Below are 17,594 nucleotides of genomic sequence, written 5' to 3'. Positions count from 1 at the left end.
CTATGATCGGTAACGGATATACCGGATATTTCGTTATGGAATTTAATTTACGGTAATCAATAGCGAATCTCCACCTTTTTGGATGCTCCAAAGGATAATCATTATTTTTCTTACATAAAACCACCGGACTAGCATAACTACTTGAGATAGGCGTTATGATCTTTTTACGTAGCATATCAGTAATATGCCATTCTATAATTTTTTCCTTATTCTTATCATACCGGTATGGTTTTTGACGAACCGGCAATGCATCTCCGGTGTCAATACTATGGTTAGTAACCTGAGTAAATCCTGGAATATCACTAAATAAGGAAGCAAATTCACTTACCACTTGTCGGATTCTATCTTGCTCGTCATTAGGCAGGCGGTCAAGATTTAACCTTGGCGGTTCAACCTTTTCTACACGCACTGGTTTCATCGTCAGCTTAAGGGACGCTGCATTAAAATCCAGTGTAGCTTGTGCGTCTGAAAGAAAGTCTATTCCTAGGATTAAATTTGCTTGCAAATTCTTTACTATAAAAAACATCACCTTTACTTGTTCGTCCTTGATACGGATGTACAAAGGTACTTTACCTACGCACTTACATTGTTCTCCTTGCGCCGCTAATACTGTTGTATTATCCGCATTATATATGCGGTATTTGCGAAAATACTTTCTAAAAAAGACTTCTGCCACACAGGAACACTGCGCGCCGGTATCCAGGAGTGCTGTGGCCGGGATATTATTTACCAAGACTTCAATCTTCGGAAGAGTTAAATTTTTCACCATTACTGTATTTAACTTGTAGGAAGAGGGGTTTTCGTGGCCTTCAGATTTCCGCACCCTCTCGTCAGCAGAAATCCGTTTTAGTTTAAATTATTTTTCCTTTCGGTGCTTTCCTTCTTTCTCCACTGGCCTTGAGACTTTTTTTCTGGGTTGCTATTGAACTGTCGACGTTCGCCGGCTGTTTTTGAATGCTCGGGTTTCTTTGCCCACTGATTCGCTTTTTTTCCGTAGCCATGTGCTTGAGTTTGCTGTAGTCTTGGCGTACCAAATTGGTTTCGCTGTTGATATTGGCGTCTTCTTTCGACGTCCGCCGTTCTTCTACTTTCAAACTGCATTGCTAGCTCAAATAACTTTTCCAGTGTAGTCGAATTTCGTAATTCAATAAAGTCTTGCACTTGGGGTAGTAACCTCGGCAAAGTCACTTGAATTATTTCAGGATCCGGACGGTTTCCATACAAGAGCTTGAAAACGTGAATTTTTCTTAAAATAAAGCTCGAGAGGTTTTCCATTCTTTGTTGATATATACTGCAAAGTTCTGTTTCTAATTTCGCACGATCCCTTACAACAGGGAAGGCTTTTAGTAGGGCAGTCTTGAAATTTTCGTAAGTATAGGTGGGACTTCCTGCTTGACCCAGGAGACTTCTGCTGATACATTTGAACCAGTTAAGCGCTTGGCCCCTCAAAGCGCTGGTAGCTAAGGTAACTTTTTGAAACTCGTGCACGGGGTAGAGCATGAAGTGGTCATCCAATTTTTCCAAAAAATTGGTTACCTGTGAGTTTCCATTAAATGTTGCTTCTGGTTTCATCGAAGCGCGCATGGTCTGGACGATGTACCCAAATCCTTCCAGGGCGGCAGCTGGCATTTCTGGATTCTGAGCCGTTTCTGCAGGCAGCACAGGTTCTTCCTGAAACTCGGCCATGGTTATTCTTCGTCGGGCGCCACTATCAGGTTCAATGTTTCTTCTTACCTTCTTCGGAAACATACAATGACCTCACTAGAACAGAGAGCTTACTAAAGCTATGTTCACTAATTGTAGTAAGTAGACAGGATACAGACGAAGGGTATACAAAACCCTTTATTTTTCTTTATATACAATGACTTCCGTACTTCGGAATACAATGACCCTCCACTCGGGGTCTAACGTAAAAGATATCAAAATAAAACTAAACTCTAATTTAACTTTAGAATAAGATTGGCCTTATAATAACAGGAAGCGTATGTAGCACAGAGACTGTGAACACTACAATACGTTTAATTTATCAAGAGGATTAAAACCTCTGGCCTGGAAGGCAAATAGCAACTGCGTAACTTCTAAGGTAAGCGGCCTGCTTCGAACTCACTGCTTCCTCTCTTCTGCTTGGCAAAAAGGCCACACTTAAGTACTTGGCGTTCGCCAGACAACTTTGCATAAACTCCTTCACGCTTATAATTCTGGCCGGAAGTAGAAAATAAGAAGTGATAGTAAAGATTTAAAATAAAATAAACGTTAGTAAAACTTAAGATCCTTACAACCTTACCTTTTATTAAATACGGCTCCTGCAGCAATATGATATCAGGTAAGACTCCAACCACATTTTGAACAACAGAGAGCTGGGCAGCAGCAACAGCACAATGATTCAAATTAATACTTATAATGTGCATCAGTGTTTCAAACGCAGAAACATAAAATAGACAGAAGTAGATTTACAAATAAAGCATATATAAAAATTGAGTTAAAAATTACAATTTATAAACAACAGCCCGATCGCAGTTAAAATACAATAAAAATAATATATTAGAATTCCTATATACATAAATGATCTGATATATATTTTATTTCAGTGCCATATTTGGAGTTTGAAATCTTACAGTTAATGCAGACCCTATCCCTATTAGTACATTCTCTAGCTTCATGAGATCCTGAACATTTCACACAAACAATCTCGTTTCTACAGTTTTTAGTTGTATGTCCAAATTTATAGCAGTGTAAGCATCTTTTAGATCTTAAATAAATCTTTGCGGAGTATGAGCCAATACGCACCCTATTATCCTCCAAAACGGTGGCTTGGCACTGGGGATTAACCCGAAATACTCTATGAGAGATCTCGCTAGGGTCCTTACACTTCAATCTGAACAAAGGTCGCACACAATCTCCCGGGCAGCAACACTCCTCCATCATCTTATTCATAATTTCTTCATCTTTGATCAAATTGCAGACGTTATAAACCATTATTTTTGGCTGGATGAACCTCTTTCTTTGTGTATGCAATTTATTCCTTAAATTAGCCTTGGATTCAATTAGACTCTGTATCTCGTCCACTTGTCCGCTTTCCTTAACTCTAAATACCAATTCCCCATTTTTCCTTGTGTGTGAGCTCATCACTTTAACCTTTACTTCCTCCGGTTTCACGTTAGTAATCAGCTCTTCATATACATCAATCCTCGGAGCGGCCGGTCTTACCACCAATTCATTTTCTCTCCAATCTTTATCTTCTTTCCTTGTATCCTTCTCAATTTGCTTAGGATAATCCCTATGTAAGATATCTTTAATTTCTTCTGTATTCCGTTTAATTTCACAAAGGATATCAATTTTAGTGTGAAAGAGATAGTCCTCTATTACCTTTTAATTTTTTTGCAATTAATAATTCTACTACCTTTAGTCAAGCCCTCCGTGATTTCACGTGAAACTCTTCTGATTTTTAATTTATACACAAATTGACAAAGAAGCCTGACAGTGGACAAGACACTACCCTCTTCTTCATCCTCTCCATCTTTTCCGTCATTACAATTTAAGCCCTCCTTCATCATTTCAGAATTATCAAAGTTTTCGTTCTCAGTTTCAATCATTTGCCTACCTTTATCATTCTGTAACTGACTCATTTTACAATACAATTTAAATATCAATCAATAAAAAATAAATTCAATCTCTTCAACACTGCGAAAGGGCCGTATATAAAAAGAATAAAGTTAAAACATATCTACAACTTTAAAATATCAATACTACAACACAGAAAATCACAATACACAAAACAAACACAATAACAATTAATCATAAAAGACTGCAATTGTTATAGTACAATCTTATTCAAGATCTAAAATCTTAAAAAGAATAGAAAATACTTTATAAAAATGTCAAAACTTTTTTCAAAATGGAATATAATCCCTAAAAACACTTAAAAACCATAAAAATACAATAAAACACACAAAATGTACAATTCTATGCCAAAAATCAAATAATCGACCAACGGGCCGAAGGATTAACTTATCAGTGCACCCAGGTATCGGGTAGTTACTCCTAGAAATAATATAATGTATGGTATGGACATTCCCTGCTTGATCACGATACCTGTATGCAGGAATGTCCACATTGCAATCTTTTTGTTATAGTAAAATCTTATTCAAGATTTAAAATCTTAAAAAGAATAGAAAATACTTTATAAAAATATCAAAACTCTTTTCAAAATAGAATATAATCCCTAAAAACACTTAAAAACCATAAAAATACAATAAAACACACAAAATGTACAGTTCTATTCCAAAAATCAAATAATCGACCAACGGGCCGAAGGATTAACTTATCAGTGCACCCAGGTATCGGGTAGTTACTCCTAGAAATAATATAATGTATGGTATGGACATTCCCTGCTTGATCACGATACCTGTATGCAGGAATGTCCACATTGCAATCTTTTTGTTATAGTAAAATCTTATTCAAGATTTAAAATCTTAAAAAGAATAGAAAATACTTTATAAAAATATCAAAACTCTTTTCAAAATAGAATATAATCCCTAAAAACACTTAAAAACCATAAAAATACAATAAAACACACAAAATGTACAGTTCTATTCCAAAAATCAAATAATCGACCAACGGGCCGAAGGATTAACTTATCAGTGCGCCCAGGTATCGGGTAGTTACTCCTGGAAATAATATAAATGTAAATTGTGGACATTCCCTGGGTCAAGCAGGTCCCTTATGTTGGGGTGATCCTCAATAAATCTCTTACATGGAACCCACACGTTACACATATTCTCAGGAAGTTTCGAGCTAGTAAAGCTTCACTCTTCCCCTTAATTGCTCGAAACAGTGTTCTATCTATTGATAATAAGTTGCTCATTTACAAAACCATGTTGCGTCCAATTCTTAGTTATGCATGCCTCGTCTGGGCATACTCGTGCAAAAGTTTGAGAAGGCAGTTACAAGCTGCCCGAAACGGGGTATTGCGTATGATATGTAATGCCCCCTGGTACATTCGGAATAGCCAAATTCGTAAAGAGTTAAGAATAGAGGATCTTTGTGATTTTTATTGCCGCCTATCTAGGGCATTTTATGATAAACAGGAACTTCTGGACAATCCTGTGGCTGTTAACTATTGTTATGATACTAGGGACCCCAATTTCAGTAAACGCCCAAGGGCGATCCTAAATGTTAGTAATATGTAATTTTGTATATGTGTTATGCAAATTGTTGCTCAGATTCTTTATTGTATATTGTTCTTTTTTCCTCCTGATTGCATTTTGTTTTTACTAGTGGCACTAAGGCGTCGCACTTCGTATTTTGTTTCTCTTGTGCGTACATGTATTCTTCTGTGAAATAGTTATTAAAAAAATAGTTAATTATGTATGGATTAGTAATTAGGTACTTAAGGAAAAAAATATGTATTTAACTATTAGCAATTATGAATTTAAACTCTTACTCATTTAATTATTTAGCACATTCAGTTATATTTCTCATAATTCGAAACTTTTATCATGTTATTCGATGAGGGGTAGGGCTATGGCGCCCAAGCACCCTGGTGGTTAAGCACCGCAGTTCAATGTATGTATTGGAAACAAGGAGGTTAGAATACATGGAGATGCCCTGCGCGCAGTCCAAGTGAAGCCAAAAAGTGGGGGAAAGCATGCCCTTAGTAGTCGTGGCTTTAGAAAGATTGACGAGCTCTTCAGCCAATGAGGCAGAACCTAGCCACACCCAGTTTCGTAAATTAAAGACCGTGGATTCTTCGCGCGCTTTTTCCTTCACTTTTTCCCGCCATTTCATTTTATTTCTACATTTTCTATCATCTTGTAGACGGCTGCAATATTGTTCCGAGAAGCAATTTTTATTCCTGCCAAAATGGTAAATTCCTGCGTCGCTTTCGGCTGTACAAATAGAAGAATAGCAGGATCCGGTATTACATTTCACAGGTAAATATTCTTTTAACATATATACTATCATTTATTTAATTATACTTTGCTCAAAGTTAGATAAAAATTTGCTGTGCATGTTTAAAACATATCCAAGGAAACGGCTGCAAGTGCTGATAATTGTATCAATTCTAATGATTATCAGGATATGCAGAGGGAAAATACAGTACAAAGGGACTGATTCCATTAAAAAAATACAGTACAAAGGGACTGATTCCATTAAAATGAGTTAAATGAGAAATGCATTATGTAATTACATGCTGTCATTAATGAATGCTAGCAATAAAGGTATTGTGAAAATAAATAAATAAATACTCAAACCATTAATTGATTATATTTTAGTTATTCTAAATATATACAGGTATAATTCTCAATTTTCCATGTTAGAAATACTACTTACGTTTTGAAAAATATTAAATTGCATGAACAATGATAAAAAATAATATTTAAATTCTGCATTGTTATTTTTAAAACTCCCACAAATTTCACCCCAAATTAAATCCTGTTATTAAATATTTACTTGAACAGAAAATAAAATTAAATACATAAAATATGACTTGTAATGTAATATGATCACACCTTTAAAATAACGCGTTTTCTTTTCCACGATGAGCTGACCACTCCCCCTTCCCTTGTTTACTTACCGTTTTGCTTTTACAACTCAGTTAATTACGAGTATAATACTCAAACCATTAATTGAAGAAAAATCTGAGAATTATAGATGTTTCTTCGCGCACGTCACACCGAGAAAATACTCAAACTCTTTGCTGACGGCTTTTCAAACGCACATTTCAATTATTCTACTTATTTATGCATGTTAAAAAAACATTCTTTTATATGAAAATGAAATCCGAAATGTAGACATTATTTCAATGTAACCATTCAGTACCTTATAACCCTCTCACGTCTTCACATAAGAAATCAGAAAACACACTCAAAACTTCAAACAAGCTGACGTTTAACCTCACTTCACATAGTAAGGGAAGCGTTTTCTTGCCCTCACGAGGCGTGGCTTATTTGCTTCCCCCGGCTTCACTCTCCTCGTATTGCGACAGCAGAGACGCCATCTCCATGTATTCTAACCTCCTTGATTGGAAATAATATATCTACAATAAAGACATTTATTCACTTTGCTAAAAGTCTACAAGTCCCGGTGCAAAATACAAAGCTCAAAAGGTAAACATTTGGTCACCACGTTAAGCCTAATCGTAATACTACGAAATAAAAATGTTCGTAACTTGAAAAATATCAGTCTCTGAAGCTTGAAATTAAGCACAAGCGTGAAAATAAGTATAATCTTGTAATGCATACACTCAAAATCTATTTACACAGTCTCTTTAAAGCAATACAAGCATAAAAACGTACTTGCGTATGCAAATGAGGCAAACGACCAGCTTCAGATTTAAAATGCTTCAATCTTCGAAAATAAAGCACATCCTTCAACAAAATGCATATGAAATAAAACCGGAACACATTCTGAAACCAATAAAAGCACTTTCACAAGAAAATATTCCCCATTTACAGAAATATAACGAATTTTTCAGGAGCTCAACCAACCAACCAACATCGCGCAGGTCTGGGTATGCGCGGAGGGGGTATGCGAGTTGCAATTGCCCTCCCCAGAGCGTCCCAGACATGCTGTATAGGGTTGAGGTCAAGAGACCTGGCTGGCCAATTCATCCGGCGAATATCCTCACTCTCGAGAAATTCGTCGACCAGAAGAGCTCTATGTGACCTCGCGTTATGGTCCTGTAAGATGAACTCGGGGCCCACTGCACCCCGGAAAAGGCGAACATAGAGCTCCAAGACCTCATCCCTATACCTTACACCAGTCACAGAGCCTCTGTTAAGACGTGGAGAAGCGTGCGGCCATCCAACATGATGCCTGTTACCCAGACCAATACACCGCCACCGCCATAATTGTCGATTTCGCGGACATTGGAGGGTAGGTAGCGGATCCCTGGCTTTCTCCTTATGAAAGTACGATGAGAATTGGTGTTTAGGCTAAAACGGGACTCGTCGGTGAACAGAACGGTCGCCCATTGCTCTGTACTTCAATCACTATGCTAATCGGACTCTGCTGTCCGTAGACGTGAGCAGGACGCAAACAGCCTGTCTTCTGGCAAAAAACATTTTTTCATTCAGTCTTTTGGAAACAGTCACCCTTATTACACGGGTTCCTGTGGCTGCATAAAGGTCCCGAGAGTGCTGAGAAGCTGCAGCCCCTTTGTTAGGTCTCGCTAAAATGGACAAATAGCGATCTTCTCTGGCCATCCTGGCTCTTGAACGACCTTGCCCAGGCTTTCTCTCAATAGATCCAGTATCCGGAACTGTTTCCATAGGTTACACATGACGCTGTGCGTTAAATTAAACTTTCTGCATATCTGGACTTGCGATTGGCCTGCTTGTAGCCTCCTCACAATTCGCCACTTCATTCCATCATCTAAATGTTGGTGGTTACTCATTTTTACTGTTCGGATGTGAATTTAACCGATCGCTGCAAGATAACACCAAGAAATTCGCCGAGGTGTGCATTTTTATCTAGAAGCAGTGGTTTTTATTTCAGTTCAGCTCTTTTCATGCAATTCGATAAAATATGCAAATTCTCTTAATTTATTTCACCAGTGTACTTAGAATCTGCTAAATGTTGGGGATCATCTTCCAAACAGCTGGAAAATTAAGACGCCGCTGTGCACGTTCACAAAGAAAAGAACAAATATGAGTTGCCCAAATATGTAATGTTGGGTTATTCAAAAGAATGCTTTACCCTGTATCATACGATGTAAAATCTATTTCACATAATAAAGTTTTCCAGAATACTAGATGTACTTATAGTAAGTTGATCGCTACGTGTGGGACATGTGTATCTCACCATTAACTACGGATGGGACACATGGGTCCCAGCTTTTGGCTTGCAAACCGTTTGTGAAAAAAATCCCCAAATGCTAAATTTACCTTATTTATGACATATTTTGTTCACCTGGATAGGAAACGGGGTAATTTTTTTAATTCGTAGTCAAAGAGTTATATATAAAATTGCATATATACTTTCACCATTTAGTTAAATATTGGTAAAAAACAGCTTGATACATGCACATCAGAACATCTTTTTGTTAAAAGGAGGGAGAACAAACATTAATTTCAAATTCTTATAGCTAAATTGACAGATGGAAAATGTAACATATCTGCTGAAAACTGATACAGAATGCTCACTGTATGAAAACTGATATAGAATGTAATGAACGTTTAATATAAGGCTGAAGTTCTGGAATTTTTATGAGCCGTTAATTATATTATTATAGATGCAGTGAAAAAAGTTATAAAGGCTAACATTTTTTCTTCTCACATTTATTGTTAATACTTATCTGAAATTAGGAGAACACAATGCAAGTTGTTTGCGTTCTACATGTAACCTAGGTTATAATTTAAACCGAATTTATACAAATATTCAACATTTTTTTTTAAAAAAATAAAACAAAGTACCATAGTCAATATTAGTGTTTCTCAAACTTTTCTTATTCCTGAATACTTTTAAAGTTTTTAAGGAACACTAGTGTAAATTTGGGTTTTTAGTTATACTAAGTGGTAACGCAGATATATTAAATAAACAAAATAAATCGTTTTTTCCAAATTTTATATCCTACCCGTGTAAAGATCCTAAGTTTTACTTACGTTTATTTTATTTTAAAACTGTACTATCACTTTTTAATTTCTACTCCCGGCCAGAATTAAATGCTTTAACTTGTTTATGCAACTTGTCTTGCTAACGCCCAAGTATTTAACTTGTTGCTTTTTGCCAAGAGTTAGGGAGAGAGAAGGAGATTTAGGAAGCAAGCCGCTTGCCACTGCAGTTCTACGAGTTTTCACTCAGTTGCTGTTTGCCTTTAAGGGCCGGAGGTTTAGCTCTCTTGATATTTGACAAACGTATTGTAGTTTCAACAGCTCGGCGTACTGCATATGTCCCCTTTTAAATAAAGGCCAGTCTTAGTGCTAGGCATTTGGATACTAATTCAAAGTCAGCTTTTAGTTAGAGTTTTAGTTAATAGTTTTATATTTCTTACGTTCAGACCACAAGTGGTTGGTCTCTGTATCCCGAAGTTCGGGAGTACATGTACTCGTAAAGTATAGAGAATAAGGGTTTCGTATACCCTTCCTGCTTGTGTCGTCTATTCCATACAATCTGGAACAGCGCTTTAGTAAGTTAACTGTTCTTATTCAGGATACAGTATGTTCACAAAACAAGTGAAGAGACATACATCTCCTGACACCCGTAAAAGTAACGTTTTTCAAGTTTTAGTTTTACAAAAAATTACACAAAAGTAATTAATTAAAACAAATTGCATAAAAAAGTTACAACATTTTTAGTTTTCTGTGACTTCGATGTGTTTGTGTATTCGAATTATAAATCTTTTGATGGCAGGAACAATGCTAGAAACCTGAATTCTTATATCAAATGCAGCATAAAATCGATTTCTATATTTGAATTTGGCTGCAGCGTACTGTGAAAAATCTGCTTCGTGCAACAAGTTGTCATAAAAGCAACTAATATTATAGAGACATCAGGTTATTTCGAAGCAGAAGAAATGAAAAATATGGAACGCCTTTGCCGAAAATCGAACCGCGGACCTCTGGAATGTGCAGACCACCACACCACGAAGGCATGCTAAGAAGGCGAGAGAAATACCTTATATACTCCATCTTTTAAAGGGCGACTGGGGTTTCTAGGGGATCCAATCACCAAATCCTGGGTGTGCAGAATCATCCTCCACCACCCTTTTAGTTCGGGTGCCACTGTAGAGATATTAGGATTATTTTGAAAGCAGAAGTCATGTAAAATGAACAACGCCTTCTCTGGGAATCGAACCACGGACCTCTGGAACACGCTCCCAGTGTGCAGACCACCACACCAAGAAAGCATGCTAAGAAGGCGGGAGAAATACTATATAATATATGAGTAGCTCGTTTTGGTAAGTTCGAATATACTTATCCTGAATTCATGCGATAGTAGTTCCTTTAAAGTTTTTGTTAAAGCCGGTATCAGTTGTCAAATCAATTAATGGCTAATCTTCGGATTATGGTAACTTGGCGATTTTTTGGCGAAAATTTGGCGACCAACCCTGCTACAGCAACCTGCTAGTTTTTTTGGGGGGGAAGCCATTTTGTTTTCACCAAGTAAAAGCTTTCCCCCCCCCAACAATCTGCTAGCCGAATTACGCTTATGCTAGAACTTTTATAGAACAAAAGTGCTTAATCATGACGAAGATTAAGTGCGAAATTGGGAGAAAGTGCAGAATTGCACATACGCGGTATCCATGTACACGTCGACCTATTTTCCCTTTAAAAAACATCCCAGAATTGCGCAAAAATGGCAGTGCGCACACTCTTGACTTTATCCACGCACACATCGACCTATTTTCACTTAAAAAGTCAAAGAAACTTGACAAAAATACAGTTCTTCTTACTCTTGTAAAAAGCGCCAAACAAATGAGTGGGCGATTCTGAACTTTAACAGCGAAATTGTTTCTAAGTGCTTATTAGCTAAAATTACGATCGGAATTTTCCGGAAAATGTCACATGACATGTCTCATGATCTCTCATTTCTCTGAGACAAAATAATCTGTGATTCGAACTGTGTAAATCTCAGATTATTGCTAAAGTCCTACCTAGTAACCTTTATCGCCTTACCAAAATGTCGCCAAACTACCTGTTACCATATTCCAAAGATTAGCCCAATTAACTTTCGAAATCAGCTGTGCTCGCATCTGTAGGTTTAGCTGTTCCGGTGGAAAGAATTTGAATCGCAGAATTGTCTTTCTGTAACTGTATCAGGACTACTGTTTCTTCTAACTGCTTTTGCAAACATACTGGAGTCCTGAGTAAAAACAGGGAGTTTACTTCAAACTACGTTCTTGAAAGTGTAGAAGATACGACACAAATGTAAAGGGTTTCATTACCCTTTATTCCTCAGAGTTTAGAGCTGTTCCCTCACTTCGGGATACAAAGACCAGTACTTGTGGTCTGAAACATAATAAGAACTACAAACTAACTAAATTAAATAAGAACTAAACTCAAATGCTTTACAAAGACTAGTAACGCGAAGATTGCCCTTTACGTATGTAGTAAGCAGACTGCGGGAGCTACAATACGTCTTCAAGTATCAAAGAGAACTAAGTTGTGGCCTCAAAGGCAGACAGGAACTGACTGAAATGCGCGCGTGAGGTAAGGTAGCGAAAAGTCTCTCTCTCTCTTCCTTTGCTAAAAGCCATAACTTAAATACTTAACATTTTGCAAGCTCAATTTGCGTAACTAAATATGTTCGCGTTTATTTTGGCCAGAAATAGAAAATAAGAGAGGGCAGTAAAGTTTTTAAATAAAATAAACGTTAGAAAAACTTAAAATCCTTAGAACTATGCAAGGATAATGTTAATTTTATTAACAGTTAAATTTTAAGTTAAAATTTTAAGTTAAGTCCTGTCAAATTCTTAACTTCAACTTACTACTTCCGACCAGAACGTAGTTTTAGAATCACATCTGAATACATAATGAGGAAGAGCAGTATTTAACCGCGAAGTTCTTTGGTCTTAGCGGGAGTTTCTGATTTACGCGCATCTGCCTTTTGGCCTCTCTCTCTCTCTCAAAGCTGTTATTACGCTCGGCTGTACTCAGGCCCTTGATAAGCTTCGTAGTCAAATAGAGTTAAGGGGCCAACTAGTCTAGAATCTTGATAGCTTCGGCTATATTTAGTTAATCTTAGTTTTAGTTTAATTTTTAGTCTCTTAAGTTCAAGCCCAAGTGTCGGCTTTGATTGTACGCTCCAAGACGGAGTTTTGTTAAATCTTATTGGAATAATAAAGGGTTAGTTACCCTTCCATCTTGTATCTTGTCAGATGAACTTAAGCGATTATTCGCTAACTAGTTCTTAAGATTCGTCACTTTCTACAGTAACTGAGAATTACACTACTGCAAATCTTACAAATGTAAGAAATATCTATATCCTTGATGATCTTGTTTGAGGAAAATTTACATGCAATCAGGGTACTAAATACTTTACAATTTATAAACCAAGGAACTCTGTGAAATTGTGACCAGTAGCAAAGTTTTATGTTGTTTCATTCTCAAATAACAGGCTGTTAAAGTTGTTCAGGGACTTTGCGGACGCCTTCTGGGATCATCAGGATGTTGGGTGAAATGGCTGGCTAGTTTAGGGAGGTTTTAATGGTACGTTTTTCAGACATTTTCATGTACAGTTATGATACTAAATCTTGCAAAATTTATTCGAGGAACAACTTTGGAATTCTAACAAAGAGAGGGTTAAATAATCAAATGAACTAATAATCGATTTCACGAAACAAAAATTTTCCGATGATTTTAATTGCTTTGTAACGATCACAGGGCTTAATATAAATTAACTGTTAATCAAACTGAAACTGTTTTACAAAGCATTTAAAATACTCTTGAGAAATTGGTTCTCGTTTTAACTAAAAATAACAATAGACGTGCAAAACCTTTTTCAATTATGTTGGAATTATGAAATAATCCACAACATATGTTCATTGATCAATGTTTACAAAGATAATCATGAGGACAGATATCATTCCTTGTGATATCACTCCCTTATCATAAGTATGACAGCAACAGATTATTGCCAGCAAATATTTATGACCCAGGATTATATTTGAAGAAATTAAATAATGAAGAATCTCCATGAATGTATGTATATGTTGGGCATTGGGAAAAAACAACGATACCTAGAACCATCGAATTTTGAATAACGCAGTCCTCTACCCGAACGTATGTACCTGGAACTTCGAATTTTGAATTTCGAATTGGTTTTGTTATTTATTTCCGATTTTGTAAGCCTTTGGTGAATTTTTGATTAACAGACTCAACAATCTGAAAGCGAGCAGTGGCAACACTGTACGAAATAAAACATTTTTATCTACATCGCGCGAGACTGTTCTATCCGAAATACTAAAGATATGCTGTTTTTGACTATTTTATGATTTTGCTGTTGAAATGAAATTTTATGTGGGGTAAGTGACAAGAACGGGCTATTTAATAAATAACGTAAACACACAAGCGTTAATAATTCAAAAATAAAGTTTTGTAAAGCCATCTTAACAAGAGAACTGACAATTGATTTGATAAATTATGAAAGACTGAAAAAAAATTTAAATATATGCCAACACTTAATCCTGCGTCGTGAAGTCTAAACATATGCTGCTTTAAAAATTTTTGTAACTTTGCTGTTGAATTACATGTGACGTAAGTGCGAAGAAAATGCTGCTTAATAGTAAAGCTAAAAAGACCAAATAAAAAAGGTGTTAGTAGGAGTAAGTGTAACAGCAGAATGGTAGACTGCGAGCTCAACGAGAGCGTGAAAAACCTTAACAAATCCTTTTGGAGGGTCCTTAAAATCTGAAACCTTTTAGATTTATTTCTTCTTTCTTTCTTTCTTTTTTTTTTTTTTTTTTTTCTTTATCTTTTGGATTCATTTTCACATACCGTAGCAAAAGTACCGTATCTTACTTGGAAGATGTTATCTGTTAATCGTGCTAATCGTACTCGTTGGAAAAATAAAGAGTATTTCCTTTATCGTGTTATTGAACTGCTGCATTGAAAGGAGCAAGATATGGTGGCACTTAAATATGTAACGGTATATAACGGAAGATTAAACGAAATTTGAGCATTAGATAATTTTTTAGAAACTCCTTTTTAAATATTTTTCATTAAAAATGCATAAATTGATGATCTAGTACTACAATTTTTTTACAATTTTTCTTTTCTTCAGCTCATAGTATTAATTTTTCATTAAGAAAAGGCACAATCAAATGGTAACTTTATATCTTATATCCAAACTCCATTCGCTTCAGGGTTTACCACATATCTTACACATTTTGACGCGTTCAGTGATCTTATAACTATACCTTTACATCAATACATCGATTATATCGATTATTATTACCTATACATCGATTTATAACTATACCTTTTCTAAATCGATTGCGCGAATTGTAAGAAATTTAACGAAATGAGTTTCTTCACATTCCAGAAATATTTTCGCTCATAAGAAACTAGTTCATGTAATTGAAGCAGCTTAATAGTAAGGTAAAGTACAGTTTTAAAAGTATATTACTTAATTAGCATAAAACCCCATTATTCCATAATAACAGCCAGATTAATTATAATTTTTCATATTAAAATGTACAGTTTAAAAGCGTAAATTCTGAAACTTATTTACATGGAAGAGAAATAAAAATAAAATGCCATTGCATTAAAAATAAAGTTCATGGAAATCGATGAAATGTTCATAAAATCGATCGTACGAAATAATCATCATGTCTTAATGAAGCCTTTACACCTCATAACAGCATAAAATAAGATTATTGCTTGTGAGATTATAAATAAAATAATGAAATTAAAAAGAAGTAAATATGCTACTATATTATATTCTTATTTTTAATGGCATGTATCTTTTTGCAATACAATAATAAGATTCGTAATTTTACAAATTTTGAGAACATGATGTCTTTCCTTTTAATGAGGGACCTTTTAAAAGGAATACCATTAACTGCAGGAATTGTAGATAATATGGAAAGAAGCTCATACTTACAGATGTAAAATATCTCAACATCTCATGTTATTTAAAATTCTTCAAAGTAAGTGATTTACAGAAGACACATACTCATGGCAAAACAATACGCATTTTAAGAGGTACACTGACGCTTCAGGTACTTCTTTGGTATCTTATCTGATAACTGCCACTGTTCAAAACGCAGCCCCCCCCTTATGTATTTTATTATCGCCTTTTTTTTCTTTTGGAGTGAAGATTCGCTTACCTAGGTGTTCAACGGCATTTAAATCGAACATAATCATGCCATAGTTTACAAAAAATATCGAAGAATTTCGAATTATCGAAGAAGAAGAAAGAATTATAGTTACTTTATGCATTTTATTATCACCTTTTTTTTCTTTTGGAGTGAAGATTCTCTTATCTAGGTGTTCAACGGCATTTAAATCGAACATAATCATGCTATAGTTTACAAGAAATATCGAAGATAACCATGCTATAGTTATGCCATTAGACCAAATAATGATATTACTAACATTATTGATTTCATTATATTATTTAATGAGGAAAACCCTTTTTAATATACTGTAGCCAAATCTAAAACATTAAATGGCCAATCAAGGTGGGGGGTGGATTTTCTTCAATATCCTTCCGTTGGCAAATTTGTTCTTTTGCTTCATATTTATTCAAGCCGATAAATATTTTTGTTATATCTATTCTTCAAGCGTTTCTTTTAACATTCTTGAATCGTGAAATGCTACGGAGGAATTACAATCTAATTTTCATAATCAGATTCTAGATTAACGCTTGAAATGGTGACAGGAGGGAGGGGGAAGAAGTATCTTACTACGATATTATTCCATGTACAAAATTTCAGCCGGAGACTTTTGCATTTTTCCAAGAACTTTTCCTTTTGAATAAATGTGACTTTCCCTTTATTAAATAAGTGCAAAAGTTTCCATATGTTAAAGATGCATTTACTCACATAAACGTAAGCGTACGAGGCTTACAATAATATTTTTGAAATGAGAACTGGAAATGATTTCTGCTTTGCCAGGACATGAAATTCACGGAAAACAATCACATCTCATTTCAGGAGTTAAAAAAAAATTATACCTAGAGAGTACTTATTATATATGGCATTAGAAATGCATTCAGCTCTATTAGCCGGGCTGGTTACAGCGACGAAGTTCATTGTTTAATCATCGGGTAGTTTAACAAGCACATAAAAGAATTATAATTACTAAAACAATACTGTTGACAATTTATCTGTATATTCAAGCATTTTAATCTGGTGTATCTTTTGATAATGTAAATTAAATATCTATTTCAAATATAATATCTGATGTAGATACCACATGACTTCCTTGTACGGCCTATTAAATAATGCACAAATTTTGCTGCATTTCATTTAAACTTATTCCCTCGAATTTCATCAGATATATATTTTTATTCAATTAATTCAGTTCTTACTTCGTGGCAAGGCAAAAAAAATAATAAAATAATAATAAAAAAGTAATAATAATAATAATAATAATAATAATAATAATAATAAATAAATAAAAAAAATAAAATAAAATAAAAACTCAAAATATGTTCAGTAAAAATTGTAAAATACAAAAAAAAAGTAAAACACCAAATACAGTTAAAATCAGTTAGAACATTTTTTTACAATTAAAATTAAGAGTTTCTATGCAAAAACAAGTAATTCGACCAGAGGGCAGGAATGCAAAATATTCGGTGCACAAAACTGAAACTTAAATTTTGGTCCCACTGGCCAAAAACATACTGAAGTTGGTACACCAACTGACTTGATTCACTATTTTAGTTCCAAATGTAAACAAATGTCGGCCTCATTAAGCTTAGAGCCACTTTATATAGTTTTTGATAATTCTACAGCTGTTGTAAACAGATTAACTAAAGACATACAATTCTTAACCAGAACATGAGAGTAATATAATAAAATCACTTCTAAAGCAAAAAAAGGCACAATTTGCCAACATATAGGATTAAAAAAACTCTTATGTCGCGAATTTCAATTATTAATATGTGTTTCAAGTCATTATTCTAATATTTTTATTCGTATTCAT

The 17,594-nt window shown here is 35.0% G+C and overlaps 1 protein-coding gene across 1 annotated transcript in view; it reads right to left on the bottom strand.

Moving 5' to 3' along the window:
- Positions 1-15,615, bottom strand: part of LOC118202654 (uncharacterized) — a 62,686-nt gene extending 47,071 nt beyond the window's left edge. The window contains exons 1-2 of the mRNA XM_035374819.2: positions 15,547-15,615; positions 2,285-2,357 (exon numbers count right to left, since the gene is read on the bottom strand). Coding sequence (XP_035230710.1) covers positions 2,285-2,357; positions 15,547-15,567 — 94 coding nt within the window. The 5' untranslated portion in view covers positions 15,568-15,615. The remainder of the gene's footprint in view (positions 1-2,284; positions 2,358-15,546) is intronic.
- Positions 15,616-17,594: the final 1,979 nt, after the last annotated feature.

The sequence above is a fragment of the Stegodyphus dumicola genome, chromosome 3 (assembly GCF_044657685.1).
Source record: "Stegodyphus dumicola isolate Sdum_Otavi_A_Nest chromosome 3, ASM4465768v1".
Taxonomy (NCBI): Eukaryota; Metazoa; Arthropoda; class Arachnida; order Araneae; family Eresidae; genus Stegodyphus; species Stegodyphus dumicola.
The sequence above is the reverse complement of the archived record's forward strand: the minus strand, read 5'-3'. Positions and strand labels throughout refer to the sequence as shown.